The 21062-nt window shown below is 42.0% G+C and overlaps 1 protein-coding gene across 10 annotated transcripts in view; it reads right to left on the bottom strand.

Moving 5' to 3' along the window:
• LOC128566988 (ATP-binding cassette sub-family C member 4-like) overlaps positions 1-21062 on the bottom strand; it is a 316653-nt gene that overhangs the window by 118172 nt on the left and 177419 nt on the right. For all 10 annotated transcript variants that reach the window (XM_053564127.1, XM_053564131.1, XM_053564126.1 and 7 more), the window contains one exon: positions 4704-4783. In XM_053564127.1, coding sequence (XP_053420102.1) covers positions 4704-4783 — 80 coding nt within the window. The remainder of the gene's footprint in view (positions 1-4703; positions 4784-21062) is intronic.

The raw sequence follows: 21062 nt of genomic DNA, 5'->3' as shown, positions 1-21062 counted from the left end.
AAAAGTAAACAAACAAAACATGTCTGAACACCTTATAAGCCAGATGTGCACTGCCAGGGGTGGCTAACTTATCTGATCAGCCCATGGCAACCATAAGATACTATGTAACTTACAGACTATTATTTTATTCTCTATTACTATTTATGTTCAATGACAATCTTATTGTCTTATGATATATTCAAAAAATTTCCTAAATTCTAGCCTACCCTGCCAAACAGCCTCGTCATTCAAAAACTCACCTGTCTTTATTCAACACTGTTTCCCACCTGGGCCAACCTGGGCTTCAACGTCCTACAAACAGTATCCTCACCACCCCTCTGTGTCGATAGAGAACAGCAGTAAAGGACACCCAGTCTTAAAATAGCTGTCTCACTGTTTCCTATTAGCATGGATACCAGTATAAAGACAGGCAAACGAAAATCCATAAATATAAATCTTCTGTTGAAGTCTGAGAGACGAATGAGGTAAATAACCTCTACCTGGCCAGCAAATGTTCTCACATTTTATGCCATTTTCCTTATCTCAGCCATTTCATCAGCAGAACACTAAAATCTGTCCCTGATTTCTGACTGGCTTGGGCAGCGCCTACACTCCAGGCATACGCTGGAAACGGAGGGCAGTGGGGAAATGTGCTGTGGGTCTCTCCCCTCCTGGGCTCAGCACCAGACTCTATTGGAAACAATTCAGTTCCAACCCAATGGTCCACAGTTCTGAACTCTAACTTATAAAACCAACAAAACCATTATTATTTTAAAGAAAAGGCAACCAAACATGCAAGGACTGGATTAAAAAGTTCACATGGATAAGTGTAATTACATTCTTTATTCCTATAGCTAGTCAATTTTTAATTCTCCAAAAAAGCACAAACATGTCCATATCTTTTGTAAGAAAAAAAACATTAGCATGGCAGTCTTAGTCTGAACATTCTGGTAAATGGAAAGCTTAACTCTTCATAAAGATAGCTCAGCTTGTGCTGGATTTTGATTGTATTTGTTACTACACATCCTCCCAAGTTCTCTGTAGGTCTGCATGTGTCACCTACAGATGGTACGTGGCTTCCCCCCAGACCAGAGACAGCTCCTTCTCCTGCTGGATAATGCCAAGGGAAACTTCCTCACAATTCCCAGTCCTTTTAAACACAACTGCTTCCATCAACCTTGGCTGTTGGGTTTAGAGGACTGCGCTTCCTGTGAGTTTCCCTGAGCATGGGAGGTATCGAAAGTCATCCTCACTATTACCCATAGAATCTGATGAGAGCCATTAAAACAGATGCAGGAAGCCCTGATGTCAGCAGCAGGATTTACTAATGGCATTCAAAACAAAGGCAGGCACAAAATTTTCTACTATTTCAGTTTTCAAAGGTGCCTTTGATGACCTGATGAGCTAGACAAGAGGCCTAATTGTCAACTCCATCTGAGACACCCATGCAATTGAGAGAGCTACCAGATGAAGAGGGATCAGTCACCTGTCACTATCAGCCAATATGCAGAAAAGGGAGAGGTCCACCAAACTTTGTCAGAAGGCTGGAGATTCTGGAGAACAGTCAGAATAACCTCTCCAAGACTGTTCTGTTCTTCCATTTCCAAAATTACAGTTTTATACATTAAAGTTCAAAGTAAAAGCCAAGCTAACCCTTATCTTAATAATCGGCACAACCCATGACCCATATAAACAATAATCAGCATGACCCATGACCCAAAACAACATTCCAATTCAAAAGTTAATCTCCTAAATCAACTACCCTAAAATACTCAAGATATACACTTTTAGTTCAAAACAACAAGAATGGGCGATATGAGGTAAAGGCCAGGCAGGACCTAAACCAACCAGACCAGCTGCGTCATGTTGGCCCTGGCCTGACCGACTCCATCTTATTTTTGCCATACGAGCTTTCAAGAAGGGTCTGTTATTCACACAGATAACATTCAGGCAACCTGCATGGTTTACCTAACCACTACTCAAATTTTTCAAATCTATTGGAAGACGGAGTCAAAGTAGATACAATTTCCTTCGAAAAAGATCCTGCCCTGCCAAAAAAGAGATCAACTACTTAAGCAAAGCCCTTGAGGTGAGCCAAGCTGATTGTCATTTTGACCTTGCCTCCATCTAACTCAGGAAACTGCTTAGAAATGTACTGAGCAACCCCTCACTCGGCTCAGCTAGCAGAGCTAATAGGCTTCTAATTAATTTCCAGAAGATTGCTGTTATAACTAACAGGTTTTAAACATTTGGTTGATTGGGGAAAATGAATTGAATATAATGTATTTGATTTGGAAAATTAGTTTTCATTCTATGTGCTTACCATAATAGTGTTTATTTTAAGTTGACATGATTCTATTAAGAGTCCCAGAACACCACTGGGTTGTTTTCACACTTACAGAGTCCTATGTAACTTAAAAAAAAAAAAAAAATCAATTTACATTTAGATTTCTGTTGCCCTTTACTGGAGGGCAGGTTAAGTTCATTTTTGTGGCTTTAATAAAAATCTTCATTTGCTAATATAGCAACAGCACAAATACTTCAAAATGATCTCAGTGATACCACAGTCAAAAGCCCACTCATTGAATGCAAATCCTCTTGGGAAAGGCTCTGCTCACAACGTAAAATGAACCAGTTACTGCATTGTTTATGAAGTTTCACTTGATTCCTCCTGACAACCATTTAAACAATGAATGTTGGGAAACGTCCCTCAAAGAATCTACAACAATGGCAGGGATCAGAGCTTTTATATTTAGCTAATACTATTTTTAAAAGGAGAAAATATTTCTTCCTGAAGGGATTGTGGGGAGCCTTATTAAAGACACCTGCAAACAAAAACAAGTGACAATAGACCTTTATCATAATTGATAACTGAGTTATCCTTTATACAATGTAAAATTCCTTTCTGGGAAACATTACAGTTAACATAAAGATTTAACTTTTCTGTAGATTCAAACAATCAGCTAACTGGGACCAGCAGTATTCAAGAATGATATGTTTACCAAGATCACGTGAGTGGATAATACAAAAGACCTTTTTCTCTCTGGTGAAACAGAAGTACAACGAGACTAGAATTTTCTCTCCTGCTGCTGAGAATGTTTTATATTGAAATCAAGTAGCAGCTATACCTGTCCCTCCGTATGTGCCACAGAAACAAGTGATCTAATCATGATGGCTCACTCTGCTAAGCACACAGTGGGCCAGCCACTTACAGTTGCAAAGAAAAAGAACTTCCCACAAAATTTTCTCAAAGTCAATAACAATCAGTACCAAAAGGTGGATTTACAGTCATCTGCATTCTATGAAAACCATAAACCTGTTTCGGAGAAAGACTGCTTCTGAGGGTAAATAACATAGCTAAACTCAGCAGGACACATTTTGGAAACAAGTTTGCAGCAGCAAAAGTAAATAAATAATTTTTAAAAATTTTTCAGAGGCCTTTGTTTGCAGCTGTGAGTCTCAGCTTCTTTCAGTAAGTGCCTTTGCCAATGGGCTACTATTTGCAGTCCTATCCTCACTGCTCCTTCTCTGTACAACTAACAGGAATTCCTGTAATCATTTCAGGCCTAAGACTGATTTTTCTGACATAGCTAATTTTACAAATTAAGTAATGTGGCTCCTTTTATCACAGCAGCTCGGAGGGGACCTAAAGCTTTCACATGAAGAGCATTTGACCACTGGAAAACAAAAAGGGGGCAGGGGACACGGATCCCAATGTTAGCATTTCTTCTTCTTGGCCTTAAATTCAGTTCACGATGGAAACTAGTATAAACCAGAACTCAAGGAAAGTAAAAACGGTTCAAACTCATGACGTTTTGTGTAGCCTTTGGTAGATCCATTCCATTTCCAAAATAAACAGTTGGAAAAAAAGAAAGTTCCCCAGCCAGAATCAATGAAATACAGACAGAATTAAACAAGGGGAGGGGGGTCAAAACCCACATGAGCAGCAATAATGAACGAGGAGATGAGAGATGAGATGACCCAACATTATTCTTTAGAACCTCAAGTTCACAGAGGACACAGATGCTGTAAAGAAAGTATTTCTGTGGGATTGTTGGGGCTTTATTTGTTAAAAAGACAGCTTAAGACTTTGAGCAATCAATGTGTGTGTGAAAAGAAAAGCTGAGAAAAAAATAAAAAAGACATTTTCTGAGATGACTTTGATCTTGTACTCAAATTGGCTTAACCATCCCTGCCTTTAAAGTCTTTGTATCTGCAATAACTGCTCACTATTGTCCTTGTTAACAAAGTATTATTTTCACCTTATTATTACTAATCTTTTCTTTGTAAGTAACCACACCTGGTTTTATCCACTCAAAAAAGGTGAGGTAAATATTTGCTCTTTGTGGTAATACAATGCATAATTTAGTTAATCTAGGCTATCTTTCCGTGAGAGGTGATTGTTTCTGTATTATGAAATCTGTTCACAGTAAAGCGAAATCCCTGCCAGATACCTGGGAGGCAGACAGGGAGGGCCACTTACCTAGCAAGTAGCTGCTGCCTGAGTGTAGCCACTCCCACACACGGGCTGTTACTCATGCTAACTTTGCCTCCAAATCACAACCACACCTTTCTTTGACAAAGATGGCCTTTCACTAAGTTAACATTACACATTGCCAGAGTGAGAAACCCCACTCCCAATCCCCATTAAAAGGACTTAAAAAAATAAGAACATTTTTTTAGTTCTTGTGTTAAGTCCGTGTGTAAGAACTTGTTAACATTACCTGGATGAACTCTGAAAATGTCATAGGCAGCAAATCATCCAAATGTCCGATGTCTTTGGAGAAACGATTTAAAATTCTTCCTGCAAGAACAGGATACGAAAAATTACTCATTTCCCCAGACATATCCTTGAAGAGAAACAATCCACAAAACAAATCAAAACAATATTTTCATTGCATATGTGTTTAATATATTATGCATTTATATGAAATAAGCTGATGTCAATGGTAAAAACAAAGAGAACAGGATGATCCCTAAAGAGAAACAAAAATACCACCGAGTGGCAGTGGGCAGACAGTTAAATGTGGCCCACAGCTTGTAAAGAATAGGTGGGGACAGCATAGGAAAGGTTTGGCGTGTTCTAGAATATTTCCTCCTCTGTAGATCACACCTAGGACTTCAATCTAAACCAATAGTAGGTAGATGAACCACTGCGTATTACATAAAGTAATCCTACGCATTTCACTAATTTTGCTCTAATTATCAGAATTCATTTTGTTAAGTGGTATACTACATATGATAGTAATCTCTAAATTCCCCACACTCCCCAAGTGGAAAGGAACCTCCACTTATTAAAAAATAAGTATAAACTTATTTTCTACTTACAGAAAATAAATAAGTAGAAACTTATTTTTTACTTCTTTATTTATTTTTGAGACAGTTTCACTTGTCACCCTGGCGGGAGTATTATGGCGTCATCATAGCTTACAGCAACCTCAAATTCTTGGGCTCAAGCGATCCTCTTGCCTAGGCCTCCTGAGTAGCTGGGACAGCAGGCGCTGCCACATCACTCAACTAGTTTTTCTATTTTTAGTAGAGACAGGGGTCTCGCTCTTACTCAGGCTGGTCCGGAACTCCTGAGCTCAGGCCATCGGCCCACCTCGGCCTCCCAGAGTGCTAGGATTACAGGCATGAGCCACTGCACCCAGCCAGAGCCTCACATTTTTAGGAAAACTTAAAAATCCTGAGATTTCCAAGCTATGAGTTTACTATCGGGGTAAAGAAGTCATTGTTTTTCACAAGTGTACCAAGAGTGACAAACACGAGCTTTTTCTTAATCATCTAAGAAGAGGAATGTACACAGGAAAACAGAAATATTACTTAGCCGTTAAAGGCCACTTTTCATCATCAGTTTTATTTCCCCTCTCAGAATCCAAGAAAACAGTATGTCACAAAGGCCTCAGAAACATTAGATCAGAACTGGTTCCTAAAATATCTAAGACACACACACAGTGTGTTGTGCTGCAGAGCATCCCTTCACAGAGAGGCTCCACTGACCATGCACGGTCAGGCTGAGGACTGAGCTGCCTCTGCGGTCCTCCGAGGCCCTGGGCTCCGCCAGGAAGTACAGGGTGGGCAAGTCAGAGCTGGGCCTCAATTTTCCTGTCTCAAGTTGAGGACATACAGGCTCCAGAAAGTGTCATTAGATGATATCTCTGGCAGGTCGGGTGACAGCTTTTCTGGGACTCCAATGACACTTCCTTTAGAGGATTTTCCTGTGGATTAAATGGGCTCATGCCTGTGAAAGAGCACAGTCCAGTGCCAGGTACTTTTTAACAGGTGCTCAACAATAAAACAAACAAACAAAGGAAAGGTGAGATAATGACTGTTCCCCAGTTTCCCCAGCACAGCCTCCAGGGAGGAAGTGCGCCTTGTTCAAATGCAGATTCTGATTCAGCCGCTCTAGGGTGGAGCCTGAGTCTGCTCCCGGGGTGCCCCTTCTGCTGTTTCCCAGACTCTCTCTGCAAGGGCAGGGATTAGGTTATTATTTAATCAGCTGTCATTAAGGAACATTAAAATGAGATGGGCAATTCTTCCACATATTCTCAGGAATTTTGTGGCCTGTCAAGTTATTTTTCTACCTTCTCAAAGTATAATACCAAAACAAGGAAAATACATGTTAAAAAATATCACAGGCATAATTAAAATGGTTGCTGTTCCCGTAATAATGGAAAAGTTACAACTTTTCAACATTGCGAAAATTCAGAAACATTACAAATACACGAGAATCTTAAAGTCTGGAACACCAAGGGTAGGCAAACCATAAAATACAAGGAAAATACAAACCAATGAGAAAGGCCATATCCTCACACAGCTTGTCCAATAACCTAACTGAATGTCAAAGATCACCCAAAACCTAACCTCTCATTCCCTGATGAGCTGAGTGCATAAAATGTGGGATTAAAAGTTCAATAGGTACTTCTTTCCTCTATGAAACAAGAGAATGACTGGTGATTGCAGAAAGAGTATTTTCATCAGGGTTTGTGAAAGACTATCACAATCAGTACAGTGACTTTAACTTTACTGCCCCACAGTCATTTTCCCAGAGGTACCCAAAATGAACCCTTATGATGAATTCCACAGACATCAACTCTTCATCCAAATGACATTTGTTGTCCTGCGGGAATATCTCCAAGGAGGTAGGGAGAGGAGGACTTGCTATTTCCTGGGGGAGCCCAGCCCATCCTGGGATGGTCTATTACAAAGGGCTTGCTTAACACTCCACAGAACCCTGCCTTCCAGGAACACCTAACCATTATTGCTTATTCTGCATTTACAACCACACAAAGTCAATCTAATTTCTCTTGACATGACAGCTCTTCGAATACTCAAAGAAAGTTAATGATAGGCTTTCCACACTTCTCACAAGCAACTGCGCCTCGGGTGCCTCAATTACCCCTTGTAAGACACATTGTCCTGCACTGGCCATTGGCTCAGCACAGAGTCAGGTAGCCAGTCTCATTCGATGCCTGGTGCCCAGGATTAAAACCAATAGCCCAGGTGCTGTCTGTGTACCTCAGAGTGCAGTGGTAACACCATCTCCCTGCTTCTGCACAGAGTATATCCAATGACAAAGCCCATAATTGCAGTAAATTCTACAGCCAGCTCATATTCTAGACTCAGACTGCATGAAAATCCACATCACTCCAATCCTGCACTGTACAGATAGATGTGGGGAAAAAATTGGGTAATATGGATAAACAACTCATCGTGAATCCAAGGTCCTCCTGACTCGTCTGGTTCGCATTTTTCTTTTTTGTCTACAAGACAGAATACTACAGAAGACAGTTACTGAAATTCTTGTCAAAATACAAATTCAAAAAAGAATAGTGTTTTACAAACTGATTCTAGAATCTAATCTGAAGCTATTGTCACCTCTAGAATTCTGACAACTCTCCCAGAGTCAAGATGCCTCAGCTTGTTAATGACCAAGACATGATTTACAACCTGGAAATTGGTACATCTGGTCTCAGACTCATTCTTTGCTTAAAAAAATATGTATCCATACATATAAAAATATTGAGATATATTTGACATGTCATAAAATCCACCCATTTTAGGCATACAATTCAATAAATTTTGATAACTTCACTGAGTAATGCAGTCGCCACCAAGAATAAATTTCAAGGCCTTTTTATCCCTCCAATAAGATCCCACATGCTACCCCCTGAACCCACTCCCAACTTCAGACAACCACAAATCGTCTCTATCAATTCGCCTTTTCAAAATCTTTTATATACACGGAATTATACAATGTGTGGTCTCTCGTGCCTGGCTTCTTCCACTTAGCCCATCAAGTTTATCCAAGATGTCACACATGTCAGTAGTTCCTTCCTTTTGAGCCCCATTTTATTTTTAATAATTTTTTATTACTATTTTTTTATGAAATCATAACTTTGTACATTGATGCATTTATGGGGTTCAGCGTACTGCTTCATTATACAATGTGAAATGTTTACATTGAACTAAGTAACACATCCATCACAATTATACTCATTTCTTAATAGTTTTGAAATGTACCATTGCATCATGCACATTAGGTGAGGTCCCCCCAAATGCCCCCCCTCCTCCCATATTCCCCCCTCATCCTCTCTCCTCTTCCCTTCTACTTTCTAGACTATAGTTATGTTTTGCCATTCATATGAGTATGTAGGTGATTGTATATTGATTTCATAGTAGTATTGAGTACACTGGATACTTTTTTCCCCATTCTTGAGATACTTTATTAACAATAATATTTTCCAGCTCCATCCAGGTAAACATAAAAGATGTGAAGTCTCCATCTTTTTTGTGGCTGCACAGTATTCCATGGTGTACATATACCACAATTTGTTAATCCATTCATGGGTTGATGGGCACTTGGGCGGTTTCCATGTCTTAACTATTATGAATTGGGCTGCAATAAACATTCTGGTGCAAATGTCTTTCTTGTAATATAATTTTTGATCATCTGGTATATACCTAAGTAGAGGCATATAGTAGAGGAATTGCAGGATCAAACGGTAGGTCTACTTTTAGTTCCTTTAGTGTTCTCCAAACTTCTTTCCAAAAAGGTTGTATTAGCTTGCATTCCCACCAGCAGTGTAGAAGCGTTCCCTTCTCTCCACATCTATGCCAACATCTGTAGTTTTGGGATTTTGTGATGTGGGCTAATCTTACTGGAGTTAGGTGATGTCTCAAAGTAGTTTTGATTTGCATTTCTCTGATGATTAAGGATGATGAGCATTTTTTCATATGTTTGTAGGCCATGTGCCTGTCTTCATCAGAGAAGTTTCTGTTAAGTGTCTTGTCCACATAGAAATGGGGTTATTTGTTCTTCTCTTATTGATTCGTTTGAGTTCTCTGTAGATTCTAGTTATCAGATCTTTGCCAGAAGCATAACCTACAAAAATCTTCTCCCATTCTGAAGGTTGTCTGTTTGCTTTACTTACTGTGCTTTTGGCTGTGTAAAACCTTTTTAGTCTGATCAGATCCTAGTAATGTATTTTCAGTGTTGCTTCAATTGCCGGGGATTGGGGGGGGGTCCTCCTCATAAAATATTCTCCCAGGCCCATTTCTTTAAGTGTCTTTCCTGCACTCTCTTCTATTATTTTTATTGTTTCATGCCTTAAGTTTAAATCTTTTATACAATTTTTATTAATGGTGAAACTGGTAGGGGTCCAGTTTCAGTCTTCAACAGGTTGCCAGCCAGTTCACTCAGCACCACTTGTTAAATAGGGAGTATTTCTCCCACTGAATATCTTTGATAGGTTTGTCGAAGATCAAATGACGATAAGTAGCTGGGTTCATCTCTTGGTTCTCTATTCTGTTCCATAAATCTACTGCTCTGTTTTTGTATCAGTACCATGCTGTTTTGACCACTATAGATTTATAGAATAGCCCGAAGTCTGGTAACATGATATCCCCTAATTTTTCTTATTTCTGAGTAATGTATTTGCTATTTAAGGTTCCTTGATCACTTCTAAGAGTTTTGAAGTTGAGTTCCTGGGATTTTCCAGGTATAGGATCATATCATCAGCAAAGAGTGAGAGTTTCATCTCCTCTGACCCTATCTGTATACCCTTGATCACCTTCTCTTGCCTGATTGCAATGGCTAAGACTTCCGTTACTATGCTGAATAGCAGTGGAGACAGTGGGCATCCTTGCCTCAATCCTGATCTGAGTGGACATACTTTCAATTTTATACCATTCAATATGATATTGGCTGTGGGTTTGCTGTAGATGGCCTCTATCAGTTTAAGAAATGTCCCTTCTATGCCTCTTTTCTTAAGTGTTCTGATCATAAAATGATGCTGGATATTATCAAAGGCTTTTTCTGCATCAATTGAGAGAATCATATGGTCTTTGTTTTTTATTTTATTAATGTGATATATTATATTTATAGATTTGCATATGTTGAACCAACCCTGTAATCCTGGAATAAAACCAACTTGATCATGGTGTATAATTTTTTTGATGTGTTGTTGAATTCTGTTTGCTAAGATCTTATTGAATATTTTTGGATCAATATTCATTAATGATATTGGTCTATAATTTTCTTTCTTTGTGGGCTCCTTTCCTGGTTTGGGTATCAGGGTGATATTTGCTTCATAGAATGTGTTGGGAAGTATGCATTCTTTTTCTATGCTTTAGAAAATGTTGTATAATATAGGTACTAGTTCCGCTTGAAAGGTCTGATAGAATTCGGATGTGAAGCCATCTGGTCCCGGACTTTTCTTTTTTGGGAGATTTTGTATTGTTGATGCTATTTCAGTGATTGATAGGTCAGTTCAAGATTTCTAATTCTTTCTGTTTGAGTCTAAGAAGGTGGCGTGCTTCCAGGTATTGAGCTTCATTCTTTACTATGCAAATAGTATAAGACACTACGGACCTATTGCACCGTGCCACACCTGACATAGAGGGTAAAAGTGGATGTGTTTAGTGAACTCTTCAATATTATAAACTATTTTATATATACCCATATTTATCTTCACTGATAGTCCTATAACCTAATTTTTAAGAAAAGAATTGGCCTTTGGTTTGACATCCCTGCCACAAGTTAGAAGCCAAGAGTGCTGAGTTTGGCCTGAGAACCATGCTGGTGTGAAGGTGGACTCTCAGGAGCCCCACAGCTGATATGCGGCACGTTAAAGAGGCAGCAGGAGGGTCACAAACAAGAACCACCATCCTGCTGGGCCCAGTGGCTCACATCTGTAATTCTAGCACTCTGAGAGGCCAAGGTGGGTAGATCACCTGAGCTCAGGAGTTGGAGACCAGCCTGAGTAAGAGTGAGACCCCATCTTTACTAAAAATAGAAAAAATAGCTGGCATGGTGGCAGGCACCTGTGGTTCCAACTACTTGGGATGCTGAGGCAAAAAAGTCACTTGAGCCCCAGAGTTTGGAATTGCTATGAGGTATGATATTACAGCACTCTACCAAAGGCAACAGAGTGAGACTCTGTCTCAAAAAAAAAAAAAAAACCCCAAAAAACCCAACCACCATCCTGGTGAGAAGCAGAATCTAGATCCAAGCTTCTCTCCCAAAGAGAGCAGAGTCCATCCAGAGAAGCAGAGAGGGCAAAGACTGCTCCAGAGGAGGGGGTGTTGAGTGAAGCTGGAGGTAGCTGCTGGGCTGAAAAGGGACTGTGAGTGCATGATGCCACAGGCCTGGAAGGGAGAAAGTCCATCAAGGAGCTGGGCTGGCCTGGACTTTCTGACCAGAACTCACAGACTAACTGCCACAAACTGACCCAGCTTAGACCATGGTGAGAACAGGCACAGGGACTGGACAAGTCTGGAATTACATACTTCTAGTCAGAAAAGACCCCCAGCATGGCCGAGACTCAAAGAAGGATGTCGTGAAAGAGATAGCATACCAGGAACAGGGCACGATAACGTCCTTGTCCTCCTCTGACACTCAGGAGCAACAGGATTCAGGGGACTCACCCAGCCCATATTGAGGCTTCAATTCTTTATCAAATGGAGATGTTAGTATTTGATCAGCTACTTCACAGGGTCAAAGGCCCTGAGCATAAAAGAGACCATGCTTATAGAGGCATCCCCTAAATTCTAAAGCAGCGCACATGAGTCAGGCATTATTCATGTTATTTTTGTAGGATACTTGATCTTGAAGGGGTGTGAAAGGGGCTAGTAACTGTCAATCTCTGTCTTGTGAAGATTCTGAGATCCAACCTTCCAGGATCAGAGGAGGAAGTAGGACTGAAGCTCAGTTTTAGACACCCCGCCCTTCTCCATTCCCTCCCCAAACCCTCCCAGAGCTCCTCACATCCACTCAGAAGTACAGAAAGAAACTACCTTGGAAGAAATGTTTCTGCAGGCAACTGAAATGCTCACAGCACTTTGCAGACCAAGTTCTTCATATTAGAAATGAGAAGACAAAGACCAAACTTGCTCAATAGATGCAATATGGTATAATGTGGGGGAGCTACCAGCCAAACCATGCTAGAATTTTTACACATAGAAAGAAGAGGCAGGGGTAACCCCACTCTTCAGGATAACTTCCTTCAGTATTCTTTCCTGGCTCTTATTTTTGCCTATGACCATTTTTTCTCTTTCTGGTTCTCTTCCTTAACTTTGTTACAAAAATTTCCTGTTTGTTTATGGATCCAAAATCTTAACTCTACCCCAGACCTCCCAACCTGGAGCTTATACAGACTCTCACCTATCCGATAATACAAAGGGAGCTCAACATGTTTAAACTAAACAGAATCCTTTGAAACTGACCCACAACCACCAAATCAAACTTCTCAAAATCTACCTTAGCCCTATGCATAAACACCCAGCATGAAAACTTGTAAATCACTATTTTTTGTAAATCACTTTAAATCACTTTTGACTTACCTTAATCTGACGTAAGTACCAATATGTCTTCACTTTTCATTTATCTCATTTATAACCTCACTTATCATTCAGATAAAATCTATCAACTTTTCAGGAACAGTGAGGAGAGCAGTTATAGAAGACAGGTATCTGCCTGAGCTCCCATCCACTCCTGACCCTGCCTCGGGGTTCAGATGTGGGACGGAGGGGGAACACAGGGTTCTCTCTCCTCCATTCACCTTCCTGAAGGTCCTCACAACCCTGATCGCCCCCAAGGAGCCTGATCTCAGTCTTAGCCCTTTCTCCTCCATGAATCTACTGCAGATCCTTGAACTGCCACTCACTTAAACTTCTTTATCTGCATTGTGACAGCTTACTGAGAACTGTGCTGCCCTCTGTAGGAATCCTCCAAAGCCCTGGCCACAGCTAATGGACCAAAGGTGCCCAGAGCAGCTGGACCAGACATAGCTGCCAAATCCTTCAGCTAGGAGATTTCTCCATTCAATAACACTCAAATAAGCCCATGAGGTAAGTGGGAATATGGAGCAAAAGTACCATCCAGAGCAAAGACCGGAGGCAAAGAGCCAAGGGCCATAGGCCATGCCCAGCTCTTGCAGAGACCAGCCATTGCCAGCTCCCGTTCCCAGGAGGGTCAGCCTTCCTTCAGCCCAGTGAGATGCCTCCACTGTCTTTTAATCAGCCCCTCCTTATATGAAATGATTTGAGAGGATTCTGCCTCTAGCAGCTCCAAAACCTTGACCAGAACAATATCACGTGTGCAACAAGATGCTGAGTTAATAAAGTTAGTTGGAGAAATGATGACTTTCATAAAGTTAAAACACCGATTTACTAATTACTACTTTTATGAAAAAATTTTTTTAAATATTTTAAACTGGATGTGGTGATGCACACCTATAGTTCCAGCCACTCAGGATGCTGAAGCCGATGGACTGATTGAGTCCAGGAGTTGGAGGCCAGCCTCGGCAACAGAGCAAGACTCCATCAGTTAAAAACAACAAAAAAGGGCGGTGCCTGTGGCTCAAAGGAGTAGGGCACCGGTCCCATATGCCGGAGGTGGTGGGTTCAAACCCAGCCCTGGCCAAAAACTGCAAAAAAAAAAAAAAAAAGGACCCCCCTCCCACCCACCCCCCAAAAACAACAACAACAAAACCAAATTGCTTTGGTCAAAACTTTTCATGGAATTTCACAGTTCTGACTTCATAAGCCAAAGACACAGAGCATAAGTACATCTTTTCTTAACAACCCAGAACTAATATTTTAAGGATCAGTAGTTCAGCTGTTTTTAAACGTGGCCAATTCCTCAGAAACTGCTGGGTGAGCCTGCTTGCTACTTCCATTTTTACTTTTAGTGATACAAAAGGAAGAAACCATACAACTAAATTGTCAAAACTGGGCCTGGGGCCGGGCGCGGTGGCTCATGCCTGTGATCCTAGCATCTGGGAGGCTGAGGCAGATAGACTGCCTGAGCTCACAGGTTTGAGACCATCCTGAGCCAGAGTGAGACCTCATCTCTAAAAATAGCTAGGTATTGTGGCAGGCACTGTAGTCCCAGCTACTTGGGAGGCTAAGGCAAGAGAATCACTTGAGCCCAAGAGTTTGAGGTTGCTGTGAGCTATGATGCCATGGCACTCTATCAAGAGCCACAAAGTGAGACACTATCTCAAAAAAAAATGTAAATACAAGTCCAGGCATGGTGGCTTGGTGGCTCATGCCTAGCACTCTGGGAGCCCAAGGGAGGTGGACTGCTTAACAATTTGAGACCACCCTGAACAAAAGCGAGACACACACCACACCCCCCCATCCCTACTAAAAATCGAAAAACTGAGCAAAGAGGACGCTTGAGTCCAAGAGTTGGTGTTGCTGTGAGCTATGACAACATGAAACTGTACCCAGGGCGACAGCTTGAGACTCTGTCTCAAAAATAAACTGGGCCCCAAGTAAGACTCAATTGTACTCTCAGCAACAATGCAGGCAATGTCATGTTTTAAGGCACAGTTTTTCTGACACTTTGCTCGCTGAGACACGAGTCCAACTTGCTTCCTGGTTCCCCTAGAGTCAGTGTGTGTTCTTGTAGCATAATCTAGTGAGCAGCTTACCTGGAGATCACATACAGTTGACCTAGACAAACAGTGGTCTGGACTATACCTTTATACCTGGATTTTCTTCCACCTCTGCCACCCCTGAGCCAGCAAGACCACCCTCCTTTCTTCCTCCGCCTCTTCCTCAGCCTACTCAACATGAAGAGGAGGAGGATTACTTTTACATTGATACACGTCCCCTTAAAAAATAACATATTTTCTCTTCCTTATGATTGTCTAATAACAGTTTCTTAGAAGGTTGGACATGGTGGCTCACACCTGCACTCCTAGCTCTCTGGGAGAATGAGGCGGGTGGACTCCTTGAGCTCAAGAGTTCAAGGCCAGCCTGAGCAAGAGCGAGACCCCATCTCTAAAAATCACCAGGTGTTGTGGCAAGCGCCTGTAGTCCCAGCTACTGGAGAGGCTGAGCCAAGAATTTGAGGTTACTGTGAGCTATGACACTACAGCACTCTACCAAGGGTGACAAAGTAAGACTCTGTCTCAAAAAAAAATAATTACAAAAAAAAGTTTCTTTTATGTAGCTACTCACTGTATAAATACAGTACATAATATACATAACATACAACCTATGTGCTAATTAACTATGCTATCAGTAAGGCTACCAGTCAACAGTGGGCTATTGGTTTTAGGGAGTCAAAATGAATCCAAGCATCTCAAAGAGGGGAAAAAGCAGGTGAGGAAAGACGCAGCCCCAGGTGATGAGGGGGGTGGCAGATGGCAGAGAAAGGAGGGAGGTTTGGGTGTGCAGCCCGCACAGACCCTAGGAAGCTTCTGAGCAGGGCAGATAAGCAGATGCAGGGACAGACAGGGGAGGAAGTGCAAGGCCCGGATAATTCAGAATATCATGCATGATCCGATCCAGAGGTTACAACCTAACCATGGCCTAACCTAGGAACTCTTCCCCAGAACCTAATGAGAAAGTCATATAAAAGAAATTTTATTTAAATGAAGAATCCAAAGGGTACATCCTACCCATTTTATTAACACACTAATGCTGGCACACTGTGCTGAGGAAGAGGCCTACTGTCCCCCAGACAGACCCTCCTAGAGGCGTCCTTTCTTGTCACAGCAAATACATGTAAGGGGGGGATGACCTCATGTTGCTTGTCTTTCGCTTCCTACCTCCCGCCCCAGCTTACATGCCAAAGAAAGCCAGAACTGTGTTCTAGGTGGCAGGGCCGGCCATGTCTCCTGCACACTCCAGCAACAGCAGTGTGGTAGGAAAAAACACACAAACTGATTTGTGGGAAAGAAAAAGGTGGGGAAAGCCACAGACGGGCTAACGGATTAAGAGACACAGGTCCCCGATGTTAGGGCCAGGGGGACATCTAACATTTTGGAGTCTTTGTATCTCTTGGGAGTAGAGACAGAAATCCCTGTAGAAAAGCAACCAGGGATCTTAGTTCTCCTATGGCCACATGAAGGAACAATTATGCTGTGTTTGCAAAATCTGGTAGCCTCTTGCCTTTTCATATAATTAAGACATATTAGGAACAGTACTTTCAATGTTTTTATTACACAACAGATAAACTAGAGAAACTATGTTTTGTAACGTGTACGTGTGTGTTCTTTCCTTTTCTAATGAGATGTTTCTTATTTCTTCCCCACCAAGAAGATACCAGGTGGGACCGTTCAAACTAGATGACTTATAAAAACCCAAATGCCTTCCAGGTAAAGGGCAACCTCCTAATCTGTTCTCTACATCCAGCTTCAAGTTCTTCTTCTAGGTAACACCATTCTCTGACTTTGAACTCATTCTCTCCTGCTCACCAATTAGGCAAAACACCTTTAACCCCTTATCAGAACTTGCTATTTAGAATCCAAATTTGACTTCTTTGGTGAGTTACAATGGACTTGGGTATCTTTCTGCTATTCTATAATCTATTACAGTGGTAGGACCTTAATAGGCTACAAGTAAGTGAAGACACCGTGCACAGTGACACATCACAACGTGAGCACCCACCCAGCAGCTCAAATTAGAGGCATGGGACACACATGAGACGGGTGGCACTGGGGCCGGCACAACAGCAGGGGGCGTTCCCAGTGATATGAGTTGTATGGATCAGCCCTTTGGGGCACACACAGCCTAAGAATTTGGAAGGAGGGCAGAGAATGCATGGATGAAGGTGCACAGAGTTTGTCCAGAGAGATGACATCCAGCAGGACTAGAGGGGGGAAGAGGACAAAGGAATGACAACTACATGTCTAGCTGGCAGGAAAGGCATGACCCACGGTGTGCAGGATAGGGGGAGGGTGGAGTGTTGCAGGGCCTTTCAGTGTTGCTGAAAATGCCCTTTCGTTGTGGCTCTTCAAAGCCATGCCTGTCAGGAGGAAGCATCGAGTGTGGGCAGAGGGACATTTGCACGTCTGACCTAGGCTGGATGTGGAGACACACCCTGCCCAGCCTCTGTGAGCACAGACGGACCCCCACCAACCCGTCACTGTGCCTGCACTGCAGGCAGCAGAGATCCAGACAAGCTTTGTTTCTTGTGGGCCTTCTGGTCTCTCATGCATGGCTGTCAAGGAGAAGATTCCACATAGCACTAAAGAAGTAAGAGAAACCATGTTCAGTACAGCACACACATCACCTCCAAACCGCAGCACAGAGATCACTGCCCTATTAAAAAAGAGGCAATTGAGCCTCAGAGGTACGAAGAACTTAACTCAAGGGCACCCAGCTACAAAGCAGCCAAGCTGGGACTCACACACAGTCTTAAAGAGATTCGGAGAAGGGTGTTGATGTCCCACATGTCTATGACATGGAGCTACATCACTGGGAACATTTGCAAATTGTATGAAATATCTATTAATCAGGATAAGCCAACAAAGTTCCGGGCAGGGCCAGTATCAGGCTGGCACAAATGGCTATGGCCAAACCAGCCACAGCAGCCAAGGCTCTCTCTGATTGGCTAATGCCTGCTCTACCGGGTGCCAAATCTTTTGAATTATCACTCCTGGTTAGAAGAGTTTCAGGAATTCTCTCTTGCCTAACTAATTAAAGTAAAACATTTAAAAATAACCCCCCCCTCAAAATTAAATTCCTTGAATTACTGTAGGCTGGAAGAATATGTTCACAAGTGAATGGATAAATGGATGCATGAGGGCCGATGTTTGATAAAGGGCGTCACTGACTAGGAAAACCGGGGCCTCCAGCTGTACCTCACCCCAGGCCTTAACATGCTGTGTAACCTAAGGCAAATCAAATTGCTTATTGCTAGGAAGTATCACAGGGGATAATCCTTGAAGGAGTGGATACACTCCTTCATCACACATCACACATCACCTCAGGAAACCATTTTGCTGGAGCAGCTATCAATGCTTCGCCACAGCAAGTGATCATTATTTTATATTTCCTAAGCATCAAACCGAAAAAAGTTAGGAAGACAGACCAGGCCACTTACTTAACCCACAGATCTCACATAGACCTTAATACCATGCAGAAGTGAGTCTAGCTCACTCCCGACATATCCTCAGGGAGGGTCAGACCATTGCACAGGCACAGGGATGGGGTCTCTGACACAGCAGCTCTGAAACAGCCAGGAAGGTCAACGCTACAGTCCACTAGAAAATGCCCACAAATCAGTTTGTGTATGATTTCAGGAGATTCTTAAACCAAGAACCACAGGAAGTTGACCCCACAAGCCCCAGTTGAGAATTTCTCCTTCTGTTCCCACCTAATGGGCACAATGTAAGGGTATATGGCACACTTCTTGGGAGCAGGACTCAGCTACAGAGATGTTACCTGACTAATGCAAACATTGCAACCCAATTGTTTGTGCCTTCATATTAATCTGAAATTAAAAAAATAAAGAATCTCTCATTCTAAAAGAACAGGAAAATGACGATCACTTGACCTCTCCTGCCATAGGAATGTTCTCCTCCCTCTAGCACTCCTCCACGGAATTGATGACTAAATGCTCACAGAATATCGCTAGAAGAATGAGTATTCGGGGGTGGGAGGGGGTGTGGGCCAGGGGTACAAAGGCCTAAAATATCCAGCAGTCTAAAGAATGTCTTCCCAGAGTCCAGCAGAAATACTTATGTGTACAGCATTCATCTAAACCAGGGGTCCTCAAACTGTGCCCTGCGGGCCACATGAGGCGGTGTGATTGTATTTGTTCCTGTTTTGTTTTTTTACTTCAAAATAAGATATGTGCAGTGTGCATAGGAATTTGTTCATAGTTTGTTTTTTTTAACTATAGTCCAGCCCTCCAACGGTCTGAGGGATAGTGAATTGGCCCCCTGTTTAAAAAGTTTGAGGACGCCTAATCTAAACAATGAATTCCCACTTCTACAAAGGCAGAAATCAGACTCAACAACTGAGATTATGCTGAATGGAAATGAATACCATTCCGCGAAATCAGCTCCTTTAATCTCCACTCCACATCCAAGGATACCTAATGTTCAAAAATAGGACAGCAAAACACGTGTATGAGAACGTGACTGAACTGGAAAACAATGGGCCCTCCCGCTCCCCACCCTATGTAAAAGGTGCGCTGGAAACAGATTAACCAACACCCAAATCTCATCGCCAGTTCCATCTCCAGAGCATCGTTTTAATATCTGGGAACAGACAGTGCACCAAACTGGCTAAGCTGTCTAAAATATAAATTCATGAACCTTTGTTGCAATTTTTTTTTTAAGTACAGCATTAAAAAGCAGGGGCGGGAGTCATTTTCAACTACTGTACTACTTCATTAGAAATTCACATGAAATTTTAAGAGCTAGAAACATTACTGTAAGTGCTACAGTCCTACTTGTCCTGTCAGTTATAAAAAGCTAAGGATACAGATTACCTCTTATCATGCCATCCACTTCCTCTTACAGGGGATCATAACCTGTTCAAAGCCCTTCCAGTTGGGCTCCAGCTGCTCTCTGCACCAGTGTTCACCAGTCTCAATTCATTTCTAAAACAAATAGCCCATTTGCCCCCCATCCTCATAAATCTTGATTTTTCCTGTAGCATCTGACCCTACTAATTAATTGCCCTCTATTTGAAATGCTCGTGTATACTGGCTTCTGGTATACAATTATTTTCTAATACCTGCCTTTTTTCTTTTCTGCTACCTTGCCCACACCATCCACACAGGTGCCTCCCACTCATATTTCAATCCCCCTCCACATGGCGATCTCATCTCCACTTATACAACCCCTGTCTTTCTTCTCCCTCACCCTTAATTTTCAATGCGTCCAACAGGTTGACCTCACCCCTTGGGTGTTTCTGACACAGGTGAATGTGTAACACATTTCAACTGGGAACTGAGGACAGCCTCAATAACTCTTGCTATTTTTAAACAGTCCATGAAATAACTAAAAATGGATTTCAACACTTAAAAAAAAAAGTTTTACAGACCTATGCTATAATAAGTTTGAGTTGTCAAAGCTCTTTTTATATACTGGAAACAAGGCAAAAGTCCAGGATGTGTCTGGGTTTTAGAGACTAGGGGACCTCACATGAGGCACTGTTGGTAGCAAGGTGTCCTAAGGACTGAGCTGACCTTCCCAGCCCCGTGCATGTTATTACATCAAATAACTTAATCAGAACACAAACTGCTCTTAGATTTCTGCAGAGGTAATTAAATAACAATTCGATGCCAATTAATCACAGTCAAATAAGAGTCCGTCAGAGAAGAACTCTATACACACTGGGGACTATTTAATGGTCAAATACTTGGCAGGATCTTAGTTAAACAATGATTCATTAAACCTCCTCTGCCACACAATGGCTAGGCTAAACTCAACGTGAAAGAATCGAAACTCTTTTGTTCTGCCATAAAAAGACATCAGACCTCTGTGCGTGATATTCTTTTGTCCTGCACTTAGCAGCCTGCTCAGCTGCATGATTCACAATGTGTTCAGCTGCTCCCATGCACATTTGGCTCTCAACACTGTAGCTACGCAACTCTTTAATTCCCAACTGACAAAGTAAAGAGCTGGACAGCCGGCCACTCCCACTTAAAATATTTATTCACTCTGAGCAGAGAAACGAATCACAGACTTACCTTCTACTCCAAAGAAAAGGCAAGCTGAGGCCATTTCCTAGCAGCAGACGATTACTGCCTCTCGAAACCTCTGGTCTGCACAAGTTGTCTACCCAGCAAAAACCCCTTCAACGATCTGGTTTCCTGAACCCACCTTATC

Source organism: Nycticebus coucang, chromosome 15, assembly GCF_027406575.1.
Source record: "Nycticebus coucang isolate mNycCou1 chromosome 15, mNycCou1.pri, whole genome shotgun sequence".
Taxonomy (NCBI): domain Eukaryota; kingdom Metazoa; phylum Chordata; class Mammalia; order Primates; family Lorisidae; genus Nycticebus; species Nycticebus coucang.
Note: the sequence above shows the minus strand (reverse complement) of the source record. Positions and strands in the feature narration are given on the sequence as shown.